This window comes from Lactuca serriola, chromosome 8 (assembly GCF_051521515.1).
Source record: "Lactuca serriola cultivar US96UC23 chromosome 8, Lser_US96UC23_V15, whole genome shotgun sequence".
Lineage (NCBI taxonomy): Eukaryota > Viridiplantae > Streptophyta > Magnoliopsida > Asterales > Asteraceae > Lactuca > Lactuca serriola.
In genome coordinates, this window is record NC_136415.1 from 136,115,276 (window position 1) to 136,134,840 (window position 19,565).

The 19,565-nt window shown below is 36.0% G+C and overlaps 1 protein-coding gene across 1 annotated transcript; it reads right to left on the reverse strand.

The window, feature by feature from the left end:
• Positions 1–16,258: 16,258 nt before the first annotated feature.
• On the reverse strand, positions 16,259–18,883 carry ICK6 (inhibitor/interactor with cyclin-dependent kinase). The gene is made up of 3 exons (XM_079016512.1): positions 18,268–18,883; positions 16,759–16,941; positions 16,259–16,663 (listed from the first exon to the last, which is right to left on the reverse strand). The coding sequence occupies exons 1-3, from the start codon at positions 18,708–18,710 to the stop codon at positions 16,594–16,596; spliced, it is 696 nt and encodes a 231-aa protein (XP_078872638.1). The 5' UTR covers positions 18,711–18,883; the 3' UTR covers positions 16,259–16,593.
• Positions 18,884–19,565: the final 682 nt, after the last annotated feature.

Below are 19,565 nucleotides of genomic sequence, written 5' to 3' on the forward strand. Positions count from 1 at the left end.
TCTAGAAGGAAAAATGAAGTAAAGGTGATGACTTGATACCTCTAAATGATGCTAACTGATGTAGATTTCTGATTCCCACGCCTTCCTTGCCTCGAGTCTCTTGCCCTCCAAGCTATTCCTTTCCAAAAACCTCCTTTCTAAAGCTTAAGACACACAAGAATGAAGCACCACGTGAATTAGGGTTTTCTGAGTTCTCAAAGGACTACAAAGAGGCCAAGGGAGGCTTATGCTTCTTTAAATAGGGTGTAGAACCCCGAGATTTTAGGGTTTCATTTGGCAGCTCCTACTCGTCGAGTTCTTCATGAACTCGGCGAGTAGGCCACTAAATACGCGATCCATCCCACTGCTACTCGACGAGTAGGGAAACCAACTCATCGAGTAGGTCTTAAAACCAAATAAATTTTCGTTTAAATTAGTACCTGAGAATCGAGGCGTTACACTTAAAGCAACTAACTTGAATTTCTCCCATTGTAGATGTCAGGTTCAGACAACTATGATCTTCCCAAATCTCTTGAAACATGCTTTCCTAATGAAGATGATGTTCCATGGTTGGATCATGGAAATCATACTTCTTTTCCTCCACCTCCGCCAATTATTCTCTCTGACCCACAAGCTCGAAGACTTGAAAAGTTCAAGATCACTCAAGCCCTCCTTGCAATGAAACATGAAGATGGAAGGCATGTGTGTTCTCACGTCTTAGAGACGAAGTCACATATTGACAGGCTGAGAGTGTTGGTGTCGATGTCCCAAGGTAGTTAGCTATTAACTGGGTTCTTCAGTCACTTCCCGAGTCATATAGTGAGTTCATTAAAGAATGCTATGTGACAGATCACGACATGACCCTAATAGATCTTTCTTATTTGATTGTTGCTGCTGAACCAACAATGATTTGGCGCAATGGTCAAGCAAATTTGATTGTAAGGTCTAACTCTCAAGGTAACATTGGAATTCCAAAAAAGTTTTCTCTTCTTAATGGAAAGGGATTGGCCATGGTCAACCCGGTTGACCAAATGGTAAAGAGAAAGGCTAACTTTGTGATAGTCCCATGTACCATTCCCAAAGAATATGTGTGTCTTTATTGTCAACAGAAGGGACATTGGAAGCGAAACTGCCCGAACTACTTGAAATATCTGAAAGAAGGAAGAATCAAAAAGTTTGACTCTGCTTTAGGTAAGTCCACTATCTAACTCTGTTAAGTTTATAATTATTGATTCTTAATACATGATGTGACCAGGTTACATTTTGATGTATGGTAGGATCAAGCAAAGGGAAGGAAACTTAAAGGAAGAGTATGTTGACTCTGATCGCAAAGATGGATTTCAATCGCATGATTTGAAGATCGGATTTTTGAGCTGCTGTTTAGGAGTTATGATAGATTGCTAGGAAATATGTAATAGCAAAGTCTTCATTTAAAGTTGCATTGTAAGGAAAAAGTTTTTCCAGATTTTATAAATAAATAAAATTTTGTTTTATTTTATTATATCTCCTTGCAATGACATTCATGAAAAATTGATATTTGTATGTTTCTAGCAATATTGGAAAAATGAATTTGATTCTTTCTTTTGTGGGAGTGTTTAAATTTACCAAATAAGGAAAGATTCTCATCACCCAAGTTTTAGTTGGATAGAAAATTGGAATCATGCATTTGTATTGTATGATGAATGAGAATTTTCAGCTTTGGAAAATTAAGACTAGTTCCTTGTTCACATGTATATGTAGGACCAAGGAATCGAGTACACAATCTTGTGCAATGGTTAAGTCCACCACAAAAGATCGATAAAACTATTCGTCATGATTTACTAAATTTTTGTAAATATGGTTATACTTACAAGTTTAAGTATAATTCTGAAACATTGGAAAAGTTTCAGTGTATGGCAGAACGAATGAGAAGAATCAAATTAGGCAAAAAGATAAGAGTTTCTCAAATATGAAAAGATGGGAGGGTACTTTAGTATCATGTTTTGTGATCATCTTAATGATTAAGAAACCATATCACAATTGGTCCTCTAAGGACATCTTAGTGCATTTCTATGGCTAAGAAGAGGAATCATGAATTATTGTAATGGTTAAATCAAGAAGATGAGTCATACTTCGTTCCAAAACAATTCTTAGAGTCATACTCCAAGATTGTAGCTTGAGTGACACATCTTAAAAAAAGGGTTTATAACACTTGTCAAATGTAAGAGTAAAATGTTTTCTACTCTTGAAATTGGTAAGTTGTGATGTTTTGGATAAAACAAAGACCACCTAAGGCCAATTGTGTGAAGTGTTTGTCTTGATAAGAATTTCCACTATCTCTTGAATATTTGTTTGTCAAGGAGTGGTTCTTGGCAAGAGATTCTTATATGTCAAGAAGACAGTGGGAGTCTACAAGATCCTGAAAGAGTTTCAAGAACTAATCAAGAATAAAACATGTAGTTTATCACTAGCACACGACTTGAGTTTAGAAACCTATCGTGTTGACATATTCCTATTCCTGTGCCCATTCCGGTTAAAGTTAATTATGCATGTGAGCTCTAAGAGTTCTCGGTTGCTTGCGTAACAACTTGGAAGACATGGTAGGCCCTTGTGCTGCCAGGTGGCAAGAAATTAAGATTAAACAAGTTTAGTCCATATGAGTTTGGATTTCTCACTAACATTGTCTTGTGATTATGGTTTTGACAAATTCGCATGGATAGGAACACATACACCATAAAATCTAAGTGTCATAAGGCTTCTCTTCTATTCATGAAAATGGTGGTGAGGAAACGCTTTCACTAAGTAGATAGCAATTGTGATATTTGAATTCTCAAAGTCGTTAGTGGAGCGTGTGTGGTTAACTGGCACACTAACATGGACTTGTGAGAAATGACAAAGGTCTAAACAACTGAGACTATGATTATGACATCCATTTTCATAGTTCTAAAATTGTTTAGACACACATGTGAGCTATCTATGGAAAGGTGTATGATTCTGATAAAATTTTATCAAAGCATCTCATATCAGAAATCTGAACTTTGGTAAGAAAGTCAATAAAGTATTGATTTCTAGAAGTCCAGCTGATTTCTGAGTACATGTCAAAGCTAGTGGGAGCATAATTGTTATGTTAGTAATTATTATGCTAGTGGGAGCATAATTAGTTATGATAAGTGTTGCAAGTTAGCAATGTTATTATAGAAAACAAAAGTTTCAATTGAGAAAAAATTGTTTTGCTATAATTAAGAGAGAGGAAATTATACTTCATTTCAAATCTAAAAGCTTAGATTGTGAGATTTTAATCAAATTTAGTCAAGTATATATATGAACGTTATGTTGGAATGGTTCAACATAAGGAAATTCTATGTATGGGAACATTATTTGTGTTCTAAAATTCAATTGTCATTACGACATCCCTCTTCATAGTCGAATTATGAAAACATGGCAAATAAAAAAAATATTGTAGCAAAAGACTCATCTAGAATCATGTCTTTATGTGAGACATCATGAATTGCATCCCATATGCTTCGGATATAGGATCGATTGCATGTGTTATAATATTCATATGTTCTAAATTTTTCCAAATGCCTAGGGCATTAAGAGGGAAAAAGTACTAGAACTGGATATGACTAAAGTGATTAAGCAATTGTTGAGGACAATCTGAGGTGTTACATAAGATTGGTTGCTCATGGACAGTTGGAAGTATGGTGTAAATTCTTGGAAAGGACCTTATTGACATATTTTAAAAAGAGACAACTCTTGTTCAGAAGTGATAGTCCAAATGGGAATATGGAAATGTCTTCATAGGTGGAAGTATTCAATCTGTGTAAGATTAGAAAAAAAAAAAACTTAATGCAAGAAGGATGTTTAAAGGAATGTACTTTGAATGTGAGACTTCGTTTCCATGGAATTGATCTCCATTGGAGTACTCTGTAATGTATGTTGCCAAGTCTTTGTGACTTTGTGAATAGTCATTACGAGAGGGTCAATGCATATAAGTTTAGAATCTAACAGATTTCGGTAAATGACAGGAATTTGGAATTCTTACATTTACGATAAGGTTTTGGGATTGTGAAATGAGAATCATTGGAATCATGTTCAATTGATCTATTCCACAAAGTAAGGATCATAGAAAAACATGGTGTACATACTTGGTGTATGGCATAACTATAGTTTGGATAAACATAGTGTGCATGCTTAGAGCATGGCAAGACTACTGTTTTGATTCAAGTATAAAGTTGATGATTTGAAACATTATGCAATGAATAATGTGTAATCAATACGGTGATAAATAAAAGGTGTTCTATTTATATTCATAAGTTCTGAGACCATATTGTATTTGATTATTCTTGTGTTTTACTTTGCATATTTTGACTTCCAGAATAACTAGGTCATTCTTCCCGAATGACTGAGTTATTCAAACCATCCACAGTCGATAATACGTTGGAAGTAGGTATTAAGGCAAGACTGTCATGAATTAGGTTTGAAGATGTCTAAGGTGTTAGACATAGCAAGAGTTGCTACAACATTCATGAGTGCTCCTGGAATGAGATTCGAGTATTGGATTAAACTCACGCTCATTTTACTCACTTCATGGATTTTATCATAAGTGATCATGAGACGATAATATCTTATATTCTCCAAACCTAGAGATATGAGTTGTTGACTATGAGTTGGTTATACATTGATTGTACGAAAACGCATTGGTAACTCGATGTTATAAAACGTGCATTTGTGTATGATTCAACAAGTAGTAGAACAAGCATATGAGTCGAAGTTTATCCATTCCTTTTACCCTTGAAGGGATAAAAGCGATATTTGTGGGCCCCTCGATGATTTAGTGATGACACCCCTAAGTGCTTAGCCAAGCCTGGACTGATTTGATTTGTTCAATTAGTCGGTCGTCATAAATCAGAAATCGGGAAAAAACAAATGGACAGAGAGAATGATTATAATCCATGTCTCAGTCCATATGATATCTAGAATGGAGGAATATATGATCCCTTATCTAATGGACAAGTCATTGACTAGGTCAGAGTTCGACAGCGGCTTTAAGAGCTACGATTGCTAGTCGGGTTTTAGAGTCATACGCAATAATTTTAGACTTATCTAAGTGGGAGACTGTTGGATTAATGTCTAAGTCCATAACTATAATTAGTATATACTTGACTCGATTCGGCATGGTCCATATGGGTTGCATGACATCGGAACAGTTGGATAGACAAAATGAGAAAAAGCATACTTATGATTTATATTAATATATTATAAGTTCTAATATATTAATATGGAATCATATTATTTAATTAGTATTGATCAAGAATTAATTTAGTGATAAAAAAAAGGAACTAATTAAATATGGACCCTTATATATATATATATATATATATATATATATATATATATATATATATATATATATATATATATATATAGGATGGGCCAAGTTCATTTAGGTTGGGCTAAGCTTTCATGGATAGTCCATGGAGTGTTTAACCCATGGATCCTATGGAAATGAAAGGTCATTGGTATTAGTGTTTATATGAATGTAACCCTAATCCTTCACACTATACAAGAGGGCAAAACCGATTTTGGTGCAAGTATCTTTATTCTCAAGTTATTCCAAGGGTTTTTGGTGTTGTCATTCTACTAGATTCTTGTTTTGCATATATTTCTTATTATGCTAGTGAGGATAAAACCTTGAAATATTGAATATTTGCATGTATAATAGTGAAAATAGAATGAAAGGAAAATGATATGACACCAAAGTTGCACAAGAAAAGTGAAAGATGAAAGATAGGTACATCCTTGAATTTTAGTACTTCATTCAATTATGTATAAATATAGATTTTACTTTTTATTTATGTGATAAATGATAATCGGTAAAACTTAAAAACTTGTTATTGTACTCGATAAATTTTAAAAGAATTAAATCATTTTTGGTATAAATTATACATATGTATCTAGCACAAAGTACATAGATTCTTTTTTTTTCCGTTCATAAATATCTTGTTAAAAACAAGTATATAAATAAAAATTCTCAAATTTGTTCAATTGTGTACGAATGGGCCTCCTCAAAGCCCATTTGATTGGCATATTATTAGTTCATACTCTAATGCTCCAGCCTTCCATTCCCTAAAGGCCTAAAAAGGCTAACAAAATCATCATATTACGGACCCCAACCCCGTGTTGTGAAAATCTATATATTTCGTTGGCATTAACAATATCAGCTGAATTAAATATTAATCATAAAGCAAAATGCTTATTAGGGTGCTAATTAAATCATAGACCAAACACATCAAGACATTACTCACAGGAACATAATATGAAAAAGGAAAACGTAACATAAGCAAAAGAGATAACAAATGGCACAATTATTCTGAAAAACATTCTACAATCGAAGGTTAAAACTTCTCAAAAATGTTAACTAAAATGCATGATTGGAAGGGGATAACACCCAAATCTATTATCTATGCAAATCACAGGAAGCATACAAAAATAGTGGAAGGAGTTAATGAGTTATGATAAGACACACATGTAGCCTCTAGGATGAAAGTGAGGGAGTTTGAAGAAGCCACATAAAGATTGAGTTGGCTAATGAATGGAGATGGCCACATGAGTATGAGAAGGGTTGAGAAATAGATGCAATCTGTCACCGTAACACCAATCCTCTTCTAGGTTTTTCTATACCACTATTGAATTTTAATGGTCCAAAGGGTTTGTGTTGGCTCCGATGTTTTAAAAAACGGTTTTTTAGTTGAACCTGTATGGTGACCGGTTTCCGGTTCAGCCGTTGAGTAAACCGATTTCTATAATTTTCATCTTTTTCATATTTTCGTACACATACCTACATACACAAATCAAGAATTTGATTTCCACAAGTTCAAACATTAAAATACAGATGAAACAAGTTATAGATCATTTTAACTACATTAAAATAACTCATAACCATAAGTTTTATATCAATCCAGGTGCATTAAATAGAAAACAAAGTCCTAGATGAATATAAATGCATCAAAAAACTTCATAACATTTATCAAGTGCTTTTATTCAGAAAAAAATTTAATAAATGAAAAAACTACCAAAGTTTATTATGCAAAATGTTTCAATTCCATGTGTTTTTATTCAATTTAATCGGTTCAACCGGTTTAATTGAACCGGTTCAACCGGTTTAATTGACCCAGTTCAACTGGATTTTTGTAAAAACCGACCTGTTCAATCCGGTTCAGAAATAGACATAAAACCGGTGATAGTTGAACCGTTCCCATCCCCGATTTCCGGTCCAACCAGTTTGACCGGTCGATTCAAACCGGTTTTTAAAAAATTAGTTGACTCTAAGATGGTAAAGTAAAACATCTAATAAACTACCTAAAAAAATAGTTTATAAGCTAGTTTTTAGCTTCACAAACATTAAAACTTAAAAACTCAAAATTAAGTCGCATATGATGTGCCAAATAAACAATCCCAAATACCCCTTCCTACTCATAGCCTAATAGTAAACCCAAAGGATCTTTTTTTTTTTTTTTAATTTTTTTTGAAAAATGAAATCTTTCTCCATAATGCCCTTTCCGAATTGTTTTTCAATTTTTGGAGTTCTTCTTCTTCTTCTTCTTGCAATTTTTTTTAAAGAAATCTCTCTACTTATATCTGAAATGTCAAATGTATATTTCGAAATGTATAATATCATCGTTTTCAATAAAATGTTTGATTTTAAGCCATAATATCGTATATATTTTCTCTTTACTATGTTTCTTTGATTTTTTTTTGTTAGAATTTAGTAAAAAAAACATTTTTTTTCTCTAAATTCTGGAACTGCTAATTGAATTTCTGATTTGTTTTTGAAATTCCAAAGCTTTTTGTTAATCTCTGAAATCCGAAATATTGGGCTAAAATTCCAGAATGTCAATCCGAAATTTTTTTTGTTAGAATTTTTTTTTTCAATCTGGAATCCTCCATTCTGGACTTGGTGGTTATTTTTACAAAAGCAAAAAATAAGTTATTATTTTTTTCAAATGCACATTACATTATTAGATTACTCAATTTCACTTAAGTTAAACATGATAAAGTATTATCATTTAAACTTCTTTTTTCTTTCTTTTTTGATTATACAGGACTCACCTGACCATCATCGATGACTTAGCACGGATGAATCTAGCCTTAAGGGTTGTGGGAAAAGGAGCTCAACGGAATTTTCAGAACCACGAATCCTTTTGGTGATAATTAGGATTAAATAAATAAAAAAAAATAGTTAAAAAGCCCTCAACGGTTACTTGGCCAAATAACCAATCTTTTAAAAATTTGTTTTTTAGTTGAACTGGTATGGTGATCAATTTTCAGCTCAACTGCCTGTTCATTCAAGAATTTTCTTACGGCTGATAGTGGTGTGTGCCTGCCTTTGAGTTGTGTACATTCTGAAAATCTTTAATTTTTGGCAATGGGCATTTTTTTGAAAGGCTAAGGGAAATCAAACTATACAAGTCCAATAAACATGTTCAAACGATTTTTTACTAGTTCGATCACACCGGTTCAACCCGGTTTTTGAAGAAATCGTTCGGTTCCAATCTGATTTAAAAATTGACATAAAATATGTCATTGTTGAACCTCTCTCGTCTCCGGTTCCTAGTCCAACTGGTTTGATCGATCAGATCGAACTGTTTTTAAAACATTGCAAAGAACTAAACAACAACAAAGAAAACGGTAGCTGGTGTTAATAGCCTATATATATATATATATATATATATATATATATATATATATATATATATATATTCTTAGATCGTAAATTGTTTTAGTTATCATCATACAACGAATGAGAAGACAAACGGGCAACAAGTTGCGCCGCTAAACCCTTTTGTATGGTAAAACCAATTCTTTTGAAGACTACATCCATAAATCTAGGGGATATAACATGGCTGTGCATGATCCATTGTAGTCTACTAAGAAGCTCCACCGCATCCGGCGCAATGAAACCAAACGTATCAAATGCAAATGGTATGAACGCGTGTTGATTTTCCATGCACGATTTCTCATGTTTGGTGACCTTGCAAGTAGCAGCTTTTAATGCAGCATGTCCCTCCGTGAAACCCCCGGCCCTCAAACTTACGAGAGGAGATACCCCTATAAGGTCCATACATACGTGTTTCCCTCCAACCCATCCAAAAATCAAAACGTCAGCCGGTCTAAGGGTTGACCTTTCTTCTGGCGAGTCAGTCAGGAAATTCACAGGAGCCTCTTTCTTGGCGGAAACCCCGACACGCTTACAGATGTTGACCAAAACATCCCTAACCATATCGTGTCTGTATTTAAACCCCGTGAGTTCTTTGCAATGAACTGCATACTCGCCGAAAGAGTCTAAACATGCCTTACGGCACACCAGACATATCCCATCGGTTGGGAATATTGGAAGCATGAGGCGATATCTGAGGATGGTACGATACTCCACCGGAGACATATGTTGGCCAAGCCCATCTATAGGGATAGCTAGAAGAAAATTTTGAGAATGTGGTGCACGTAAACACTGGAAAATTGCTTTCTGCCGAGCCGTCATATTAAAATTCATTTCCATATCTTGGATAATTTTACTAAAAAGGGCACTCGCCAGTGTATTCTGGGATTTGGGGGGGTGTCCTTAGTAGTAAAGCTGCTAAGGTCAATGTCTGGAAGCTTGTTACGAAGAGAATCTAAGGTACAAGCATGAGAATCTAAGGTACAAGCATAATTAGAATCCATACCATAAATGTCGCTATCCCGTAAGATGTGGTCTTGCAATACCCAAGATTGGGCCCTTGAGGCAACAAAAGCATATGAGGTAGCCTCTACTTCTGAGTATAAACCCAAACCACCAAACCGAATGGGTGGGGAAGCAAGTCGCCACTGTAAGTCGCAAAAGAAGGGGCCACCACAAACCACAATGTCCTCAATCGCCCTGCGTAATCCATTATCGAAGAACAACTTCGCCTCCTCCATATGAACGGGTTGGCACGTCCTCAGCCCAAAGAAAAGTTTAGCAATACCCATACAAGACGGAAGTAGAAGGAGATCACTCTGCGGGTCAGACAATTGTGGAAGAAGGCGCATCAAATTCACAGCGCCTTCAGCTCTCTTTATGGCTAAGTTACTAATGAAACTAGCATCTCTGCTAACAGCTCTCCCGAGAAGTTTCACCCCCAATGGCGGCCTCCCGATGCCAACCAGGAGTAACCCCTCACGCAGCTTCCTTCCATCATACGAGGGCCAAAAGAGCTCGGTTTTCTTGATATTCAACTGAAGGCCCAATTGTGGGCCAATAGCCTTAATGATGTCTAAGGCTTTGGCCACCTCCTCAAAATCTCCAATAAGAGTGCCATCATCCAGGTACCATGCATGGAGAAGAAGCTTGCAATTTTCTCTAATATTATGCAAGAGTGGGTGCAACACAAGGGTAAAGAGAAGTGGTCCCAAGGGGTCTCCTTGTTGAACTCTAGTAGAAGACCAAATATGTGCGTTCCCTAGATATAACCTTGCTGCTTGACCATATAGGAATTCTACCCACAAGGATATAGAAGGGCACCACAATCTGACCTCATGAAGTAATGCGGATCTGTCAACAAGGTTAAAGGCATTAGAGAAGTCCACAATAAGCATGGAAAGAGACCCGTCATTGTGGCGTTCACTCAACACCATGTTGGCGCTATGTAATACGGCTTCAGTGCCACTCGACACCCCGACCCCGAACTGAAAATCATTGAGATACTTGGCCATTTCTTTACCAACACCTTTCATAGCCAGCTTGGAAACCAAACGTCTCCATATAGTTCCTACTGCAATAGGTTGTATTCCCTTGTCAGGTTTTAGAAGCAGGGAAAAAGGAGCAGAGGCAACAAATTCCGCCAAACTCGAAGGGCATCTCCCCCTAGCCATAAATTAATTACACATGTGATAGCACATAGGAGGTCTTTGGCGATTGTTGAACCTTCTCCACAAAGAGAATCTGAAATGTGTTGAGCTCTCAACCTATCTCTCCCACACAAGGTTCATTTAGGGAATGATTTAATTCCCCCAAGGACATTGTCAATATCAACCACAATGGGGTACTGAACATATGGAAGGTTTACATATCCAAAATAACTCAAGAAAAAAGATATTAAACATCTAAGACAACTCAAGAAAACATATTTTCTCTAATAAATGAAGGTTTTTTTTGTCATTTGTTACAGTCTCATTCAATTTGCCAAATGTCATTTTGTGGTTATTTTGAATTAATTTTTGTCCACATGTCATTTTATGAGTTTTTTTTTATTTTATTAAATTTCACATAATATTTTAATGTTGTAACTGTAATAAATGTAGTAATAAATAAATATTAATTTGATTAATAAACTTATGTTTTAATTTCAAATTTCCAAAAATTAAAGCACATTGGTTTCTTTTATTTATTTAAATTGTTTTTTTTAATTTAAAAGATAAAAAACATTTCATTATAATAATTTCATTATTTTTCTTATTTTCTTTGTAACAGCCCGGATTCCCATGTATTATTTATTCATATATCTTTGGTATTTTGTGAGGGTACTCGGCGAGTTGGAGCTCAAACTCGCCGAGTAGGATCGTGGTTTTGGACGCGGGTTCACGCCTGGACTCGGCGAGTCCAAGGAATGGGCTCGGCGAGTCCGCGCTGTTTAATGAAACCCTAATTTCCCGGTCCTGAGCCCTATTTAAAGGACCTTATGGCCCTTCATTGCGGCTACCTTCGACCTTGAGAGCACCAGAGCAGCTGAGAGTTCTTGTGAGTGAGATAAGAGGCCATTATTCACCAATTTTGTGTGTGTTTGCAAGAAAGGAAGAGGAAGGTCAAGCTAGGAGAGTTGGGGAGCTTGGATCTACTTCCATTTCGACAGAAGAAGCTACTTGAGGTATCATTCAGAGCTTATTCTCGTGTTTTTGTTGATATGGCCAAATATAGGGTTTCTTCATGCCTTGTTTGCCTTGTATTTGGAGTGTGAGAGGTCCCTTAGGGAAATGGTACCTAGATCTGGACCTTAGTGGGTCCAGAGAGTCCCAAATGCCCTGCTTTATGCCTTTCCTTTTGATTTGGGAACTTAGGTTACCACTTTAGATGTCATTTCATCAAAAGAAGCCTTGTAGGTGTTGCATGGTAGCCAAGGTGGTAACTTTACGTGATGAATGTGCTTGGGAGGGCTAGATTTATGAGTTGTTGTAGCGGATCTGACCTCAGAAGCGAGATTGAGTTGATGCATGGCATGGACTCGCCGAGTCCGAAGAACAGACTCGGCGAGTAGCATGAAGATTGTCCTTAACCACTCAGCAAGTGGTCTTACCGAGTTAAGGGTTGACTCAGTGAGTCAGGGAGAGTTAGAGAGGGTTGACAGGTGGACTGAGTCGAGCTGGAACTCGGCGAGTTGAGTCTTGTTGGCCCCGCGATTCATGCCAGGTGGAACTCGTTGAGTCAGGGAAGTACTCGACGTGTCAAAAGAGGATCCTAGGGAGTCAGTGAACACGTATAGACTCGCCGAGTCGCTCTAGTGCACTCGCCGAGTCCGGTCAGAGTTGACCGTTGACCATTGATCAGAGTTGACCAGTGTTGACTTGATTGGGGTAGTCAACCTTGGTTGAGAAAGTGTTAATTAGAGATATATTGTGTTATAGGAGGATTATAGCTCGGAGGATCGAGCGCGAGTGATTTCCGGGATTTGCGAGTCATCGAGATACGCGAGGTGAGTCTTCTCACTATACTTTACCTTGAGTAGGTAATCAGAGTTATGTGACAGAGTATTTGTATGCTATAGGTAGGTTATGTGTTGTGCTGCATTATTTCTATGTGATTTATGCTGTGCATGTTTATAGAGTTGGAACCGGAAGGTTCCCAGAGTTAGAACCAGTAGGTTCACAGAGTAGGGTCTACGGACCCACAGAGTTATAGCCTCGAGTGGCTAATATGTGTTATGTGTGGTATTTTGGGGAACTCACTAAGCTTTGTGCTTACAGTGTTAGTGTTGTTTGTTTCAGGTACTAGTGATGACCGTGGGAAGGCGCCGACTTGATCTGTACACACGCATGGGATTTTTATGATATGTGATCTTGGGATTTTTGTATGATATGGATTGGAGTCTTAAAACATTGATGCTTTTATGAAAATTAAATGAAAATGTTTTTATATTATGCGAAAAATTATTTTGAAATTCACGGTGTTACATTCTTCTAAATTCAAAGTTCTCAAATGTTTTGACAATTATATTTAACTTTTTTTTTAAATTAACTCGTGTAATACATGGGTCTTACAACTAGTCCAATAATATCTGAACATAAATTTTCCAAAATTAAGACTTTGTTTTACAAACCCATAAAAACAAATTATTAGGGACGAGCATTGGAACCCGCCCGAACCGGAACGAGAACTGAACTTGGCGGAAAATAGGAACCGAATCGGACCGTCGGTTTCGGTTCTACCGGTTCTGGTTCCCACCGGTTCTTGTCGTGTCTTCAATGTTGGAACCGAACCTCGAGAAATAGCAGCATATGATCCGATTTTTGCCGGTTCTACCGGTTCCCGATTCCAAAAATCCACAAGAATATCGTCCCGGTCCCGACCCGAATTGTTCTATCCGGTTCCGGTACCTTGATGATGAGACAGTCATTGGAGATTCAAAGGAGGTGGCCAGAGTATTAGACATCATTGGGGTGGCAGGCCCGGGCTTGAGCTAAATATCAAGAAAACTGAGCTATTTTGGCATTCATGCGATGGTAGGAAGCTTCGTTCAAGTTTAGTCCCTTCTGACATTGGGCGACCGTCAGTGGGGGTGAAGTTTCTTGGGGGAGCTGCTAGTAGAGATGCGAGTTTTATTAGTGGGTTAGCCATGAAGAGGGTTGTCAAGGTTGTTGACTTGATGTGCCTTCTACCACAGTTACATGACCCCCAGAGTGAGCTCATTTTGCTTCGATCTTGCATGGGCAGCGCCAAACTTTTCTTTGGCCTAAGAACATGGAAATGGCAACTGGCTTCGTTACCAATTAGGTTTGGTGGTTTGGGGTTGTACTTAGCAATAGAGGCTTCCTCCTATGCTTTTGCGGTCTCACGAGCTCAATCGTGGGTGTTACAAGACCACATCTTACGAAATAGCGGCATATATGGTATAGCTTTAGATTATGTTTGTGTTTTGGCTTGTCTTCGTGATAGGATTCCGGGCTTTGACTTCAGCGGTTTCACTAATAAGGACACCGCCCCTCCAAAAGCCCAACATTTATTGGCGAGTGCCCTTTTTAGTAAAATTGTCCAAGACATGGAAGTTCATTTCGACATGACGATTAGGCAGAAAGCAATTTTTGAGTGTCTAAGGGCCCCACATGCTCAGGATTTCTTATGACTATTCCTATTGACGGTCTTGGCCAACATATGTCGTCAGTGGAGTATCATATCATCCTCAAGTCTCGCCTTATGATCCCTTTATTTCCAGCTGACGAGACTTGTCCTGTTTGTCGCAAGGCATGCTTGGACTCCTTTGGGGAGCATGCAGTTCATTGTAAAGAGCTCCCGGGTTTCAAGTACCAACACGATCCGGTTAGGGTGTTATTTTCGACATATTTAGGTGTGCTGAGATTTTTGTCAAGAAAGAGGCCCCTGTGATCTTTCTGACTGATCCATTGGAAGGAAGATCAACACTTATACCAACTGATGTTTTAGTATATGGATGGGCTGGAGAAAAACATGTATGTGTGGATCTAACAGGGGTTTCCCCTCTTGTGGGCTTAGGGAGTGGAGTTTTCACTGTGGGGCAAGCTGCTTTAAAAGTTGCATAAAGCAAAGTGGCAAAACATGAGAGCGTGCATGGAACACGTTTTTATATCCTTTGCATTTGATACTTTCGGTTTCCTTGCGCCAGAAGTTGTGGAGCTACTCAATAGAGTCCAACGGGTCATGCATAGTAATGTTATGACTACAAGATCTATAAATATTGTTTTTAAAAGAATTAGTTTTGTCATCCAAAAAGGGGTTGCGGCACAGCTTATTGCTCGTTTACCCGCAACATCTATGTAAATCTTTCTTATGAATTTGGTAATGAAATTTGAGATATTTATTAAAAAAAAAATAATAATAAAATAATAATTGATAATCGTTAGCTAAAAAAAATGCAAAACATTAAAGTTTATTAGTATATCTTGGGAGTATAAACCACCAAGGTGATGAATGAATGTCGAGGTGATTTTTAGTAATCGATTCAATGAGTATGTTCAAGATTTTATTAGGTAGTTTGACGTCTGTAAATTATGTGACTTTTATTTTGTGGTCTCAAGTAAAATGTTTTTCTTACTGAGAAAGAATCCAATGAGACATTGACAAGTTTCTCTGAAAGCCAAAAAGATATTGGAATCTTAAAAAAATGGAAGCGTTCTTGCTTTGATATTCGCAGCTTTTCTGCATGCATGGCTGTATGCTAACTCTTAGTAAGCTTATAATTCATGCACCCTACCACTGTTACCTGACCTCACCATGCTGCTCAGGCTAAACATTGCCATTGGATACTGTACTACTCATAACATATTCACTAAATTACATAAATAGTCCCTATGGTATAGTGAAACTAGCAACTTTTGTCCAATATTTTTGTTACATAGCTCGCTTGTCTCCATGGTTTCATTTTCTTATATGTTTCATCCGAGCATGTGCAGGTGTTCATGGGAATTTCGTGATTTTAAAGTCGTATTTTTATGGGTATCACAGGTGTGTCTGAAGTGAAATATCTTAAATAGAACCTTGTTAATTGTTAAATCCTCTTTTGCTGTTGTAATTGGAATAGAACCTAATCAGATGATGCAGTGTGGATGTGGAAGTTGATAATATTAATTGAGAATTTCCAAAATTGGTCCCTATGTCATGTTTATATTTACTGGATTGGTCCAAAGGCAATATGATATTTTTTAAAATATTAATAGCAAAGTGTTAGATTTAATGGCTCAATGACCAAACATGAAAGAAAATGAAACCACAGCTAAATGTGAAAGAAGATGAATTCAAGGGACAAGACGTGTAAAAAGAAAAAACCTTGGACCAAAATTGCTAGTTTCAATACAGCAGAAAAAAATAAAACAGGAAAACAAAGCTAAAAAAAATACCCAACTTTAACCTCTCAAAGTCAAAGCTACTGAGTCGCTGTTCAAAATTGAAATTGGAACAATCACATGTGTGTGTGCATTATTTCTCCTCTTTTTAGGGTTTCAGTCTATGCTCATCAAGAGGAAAATACACTTGTTCACCATGTCAATTATTGCCAAAACAAGTTCAAGGGCACATAAAGTAAAAAGATCATAAAAGTTGAGACTAAAAAGTAAATCCATTTTGACATTAACTACCAATTTTGAACTTCACAATTAAAGCTAAATGAACACTAACCCTGGCAATTATTCATGAATTATTACTTGCAAATCTAGGGAAAGGTAAAAACAACATATTTTTCCTTCATTCCCATTCTACCCCTACATATGTTAGTGTGTAATACATCAGCTCTATTATCTTGACATCATTATAGATTACACAGCTCTTCTGTTTGCTCTTTACATTCCATTAATCCTCTACTTTCTTATCTTCAAACTATGATATCAATGTTATTAATTATTATTATTATTATTATTATTAATATCAACTTCCATTTATGGTTGGACTTTCACCCATTCATAACGCCCTTCAAGCGGCTTTTCATTCACAATATCAAAGTTGTACCTGCATTATTAACCCAAAATGATTAAATAAAACAAATGATTATTCAGGAACATTCGAATATATAAATACTATTAAAAAGTTAAAAATTAATTTACTTTTCAGAAAAACGTCGTTGCTGTTCATGTGCATGTCGAGCAAAAAACACCTCAATCTCCTGTGCTGAAGGCATAATCCCCTGGATTACCCTGTTAGAAGCATGTCGGTTTGTAGCAGATCCAGGGGTATTATTGGTATTTGACTCCCTTATAAAGCTACAAGGTGTGCTTTCTCTAGTGCTCCTACATATATATTTTAAAAAGAAATGGCAATTAGCATAACAAAGAAAACAAAAAATAAAGTCTGTTATAGTCCCAAGAAATTAACTTATGTAACTATGGTCCACTTAAAGGATGGATGGATAAAATGGTTAGAAAGATAACAAGAAAAAGAAATACTATATTTGTTTTATAAAATAATGATAGTGGGAGTGAAACTTATACGATATTCTATCCTTTTCCTGTTTAATTGTTTGTGTACTATCAACTGACACATGGTAAAAAACACCTTATGTAGGTGGGGCCAGTCCTTTCCCATGCATTCTAGTAATACACTGTTGATGAGAATCTAAACTAGGAAGTGGCAATGGTCAACATGTGATTGAAACAGATTTGGTTTTGTTTCTCTGTTCTACCAATAAATAAGCTACATAAATTTAACCCAAAAAAAAGGCCTGTTTAAAAAACAAGTCATGATATGGAAAAGATGCCGATTGATAATAAATGACACCGATGTTAAAAACAGTATCCATGTTGGATTTTATCTCAATCTCATTACCCATGTCTCATTATATGTTATGAACAATACTAAAACATGTGGGACAGAAATTACTCTAGATCTCTTGTATGGTTGTATGTACAAAGATTTGAATGCTCTTCCCACTTTTGCATGTTTAAAAGACATTAATGCCCTTTACACCCGTATGGCTCGTGGGATTACAAGAGAAATAATCTGTGTCATGTCATCTTGCATATAGGGAAAAAGGCAAACATTATGAAAAAAATATATTCACCATAAAATGTAAATACAAAAATAAGAACTTTGTTATCTAACGAGATGTGTTCATTCAATGTATTTTTATAGTTCTTTGAAAAAAAAGGATTTGGAAAGTTAATTGTTTAATTAAAGATGGTACCCACACGATGAAGCAATGAAAAAAGAAAAAGAAAGTGAGACACTTTTGCACATAAGAACAAGAAAGTCTCTCTCCAAAGAGCATTTTCAACCAATACAAAAGAATATTCACACCCACATAAGACAAGAAAGCGCCCTTTAAAAATTATAAAACAACTCAAAAGAACATATAATTGAAATACTCATATTTCTTTTAACATCAAATAATAACAAGTTGATGACGAACATAGATATTTTTATGCAGAATAGTTGATATTCTGTCCATGGTGTGTATTTAAGAAACGTAAAGCATCAAAAAATAATTTATGTAAAATTAACCCCCTTTTCCTCATATAATCAAACAAATATTAAAACAGGAATAGAAGCAGGAAGCAGAAAATTTCTGCAAAAGATGCTAAATTATTAAATAAATCAGAGAAATAAATAAATTATACCTCTCTCTGCCATCGAAATCAGTATTATTTTCGCCAAAAGAAGTTTCTTCAGTACCAAAATCACAATAAGCCTCTGTTTCTTCGTCTGCTTTGATTTTGGACTCACGCAAAACCCTATGGTTTTCATTACATGAACCGGACCCAACTGAAACCGAACCACCGGAACGAATTACCAACCTCGAAGTTCCCATGCTAGGGTTAGGGTTTTCTTGCCTGCAGCACGTCGATTGTTGCAGCGGTGGCTTTTCCAGCCTACGGCTTCGAAGCTGGAGATACGACAACTCATGGTTGTCCTCGAGCGGAGGTGTGTCAGTGGTTTTCGAAGCTTGAAGTTTCTGTAAGGCTAGGGTTTTGGCTCGCGTTCGGACGCCGAGAGAAGAAGAGACTTCCATAACTGCCACCGCATCGCCGGTCAATTTCGCTTTCCTCATGTACTTCCCCATGCGCCTAATTTGATGATGGACGAATCAGATTGTGAGAATTGAGTCTCATAAATTCTTGAAATTTCGTAGAGATATATGAAAACGAAGACGGTTGTTTTAGAGAGAGAAAGAGAAGAGGGAAAGAAGGGGGAAAGATTTGATTGTAAGAAGTTAGGGTTGGTGTAAAAGGAGAACGGCAGTTTTGGGGGCATTTGTATTGCTTCCGGAATTTTTTATCTACCTAAAATGCCCTTGGTTAATAACAAATAAAATAATTAAAAAATGGCATCCAAAGTGGTATATGCTCCAAAATAATTATGTGATAAATATTAAACTTAAAAAATTAACCATGTTAAAACGGGTTGTAAAATACCTGCAACCACTTTTGACAAAAAAAAATCAATACGGCTATACACATTATTTATTAAAAGATTTAAATAATCAATTTTGATACAATTTCTAAGAAATTGATTATTTTAAACAATGAGTCAGCATTTAAATTCCAAACTCAATTATACAAATTAAAAAATGTCAAAAACTAAATATTAGGACTTAAATATAACTAATTTCAGGGGTGTTTGGATTGCTTTTAAACATCAAAAGTCTTTTTTATAGAAGGACTTTTTTGTAAAATGACTTTTTGTAAAATAAGCTCTTTAAAAAGTGTTTTGATTAGCAAAAGGACTTTTAGCTTAAATTTTACATGTAAAATCACAAAAAGTCAGGTTTTTGTGACTTTTTGAAACCCCTCATTTTACTCTATACAAAAAATCATTTTAAAAAGAATTTTTCTATTACCCAAACATATTTTTAACTTTTTGAGAAAGTTAAAGTCAAAAGTCAATCCCAAACACCCCCTTAGTATAAAGGTATAAA

Coding starts and splice junctions, on each gene's coding strand:
- ICK6 (XM_079016512.1), bottom strand. CDS start 18,710: ATGGGGAAGTACATGAGGAAAGCGAAATTGACCGGCGATGCGGTGGCA. Junction 16,942..18,267: donor GATTTCGATGGCAGAGAGAG/GTATAATTTATT, acceptor ATATATATGTAG/GAGCACTAGAGAAAGCACAC. Junction 16,664..16,758: donor CAACGACGTTTTTCTGAAAA/GTAAATTAATTT, acceptor TTAATAATGCAG/GTACAACTTTGATATTGTGA.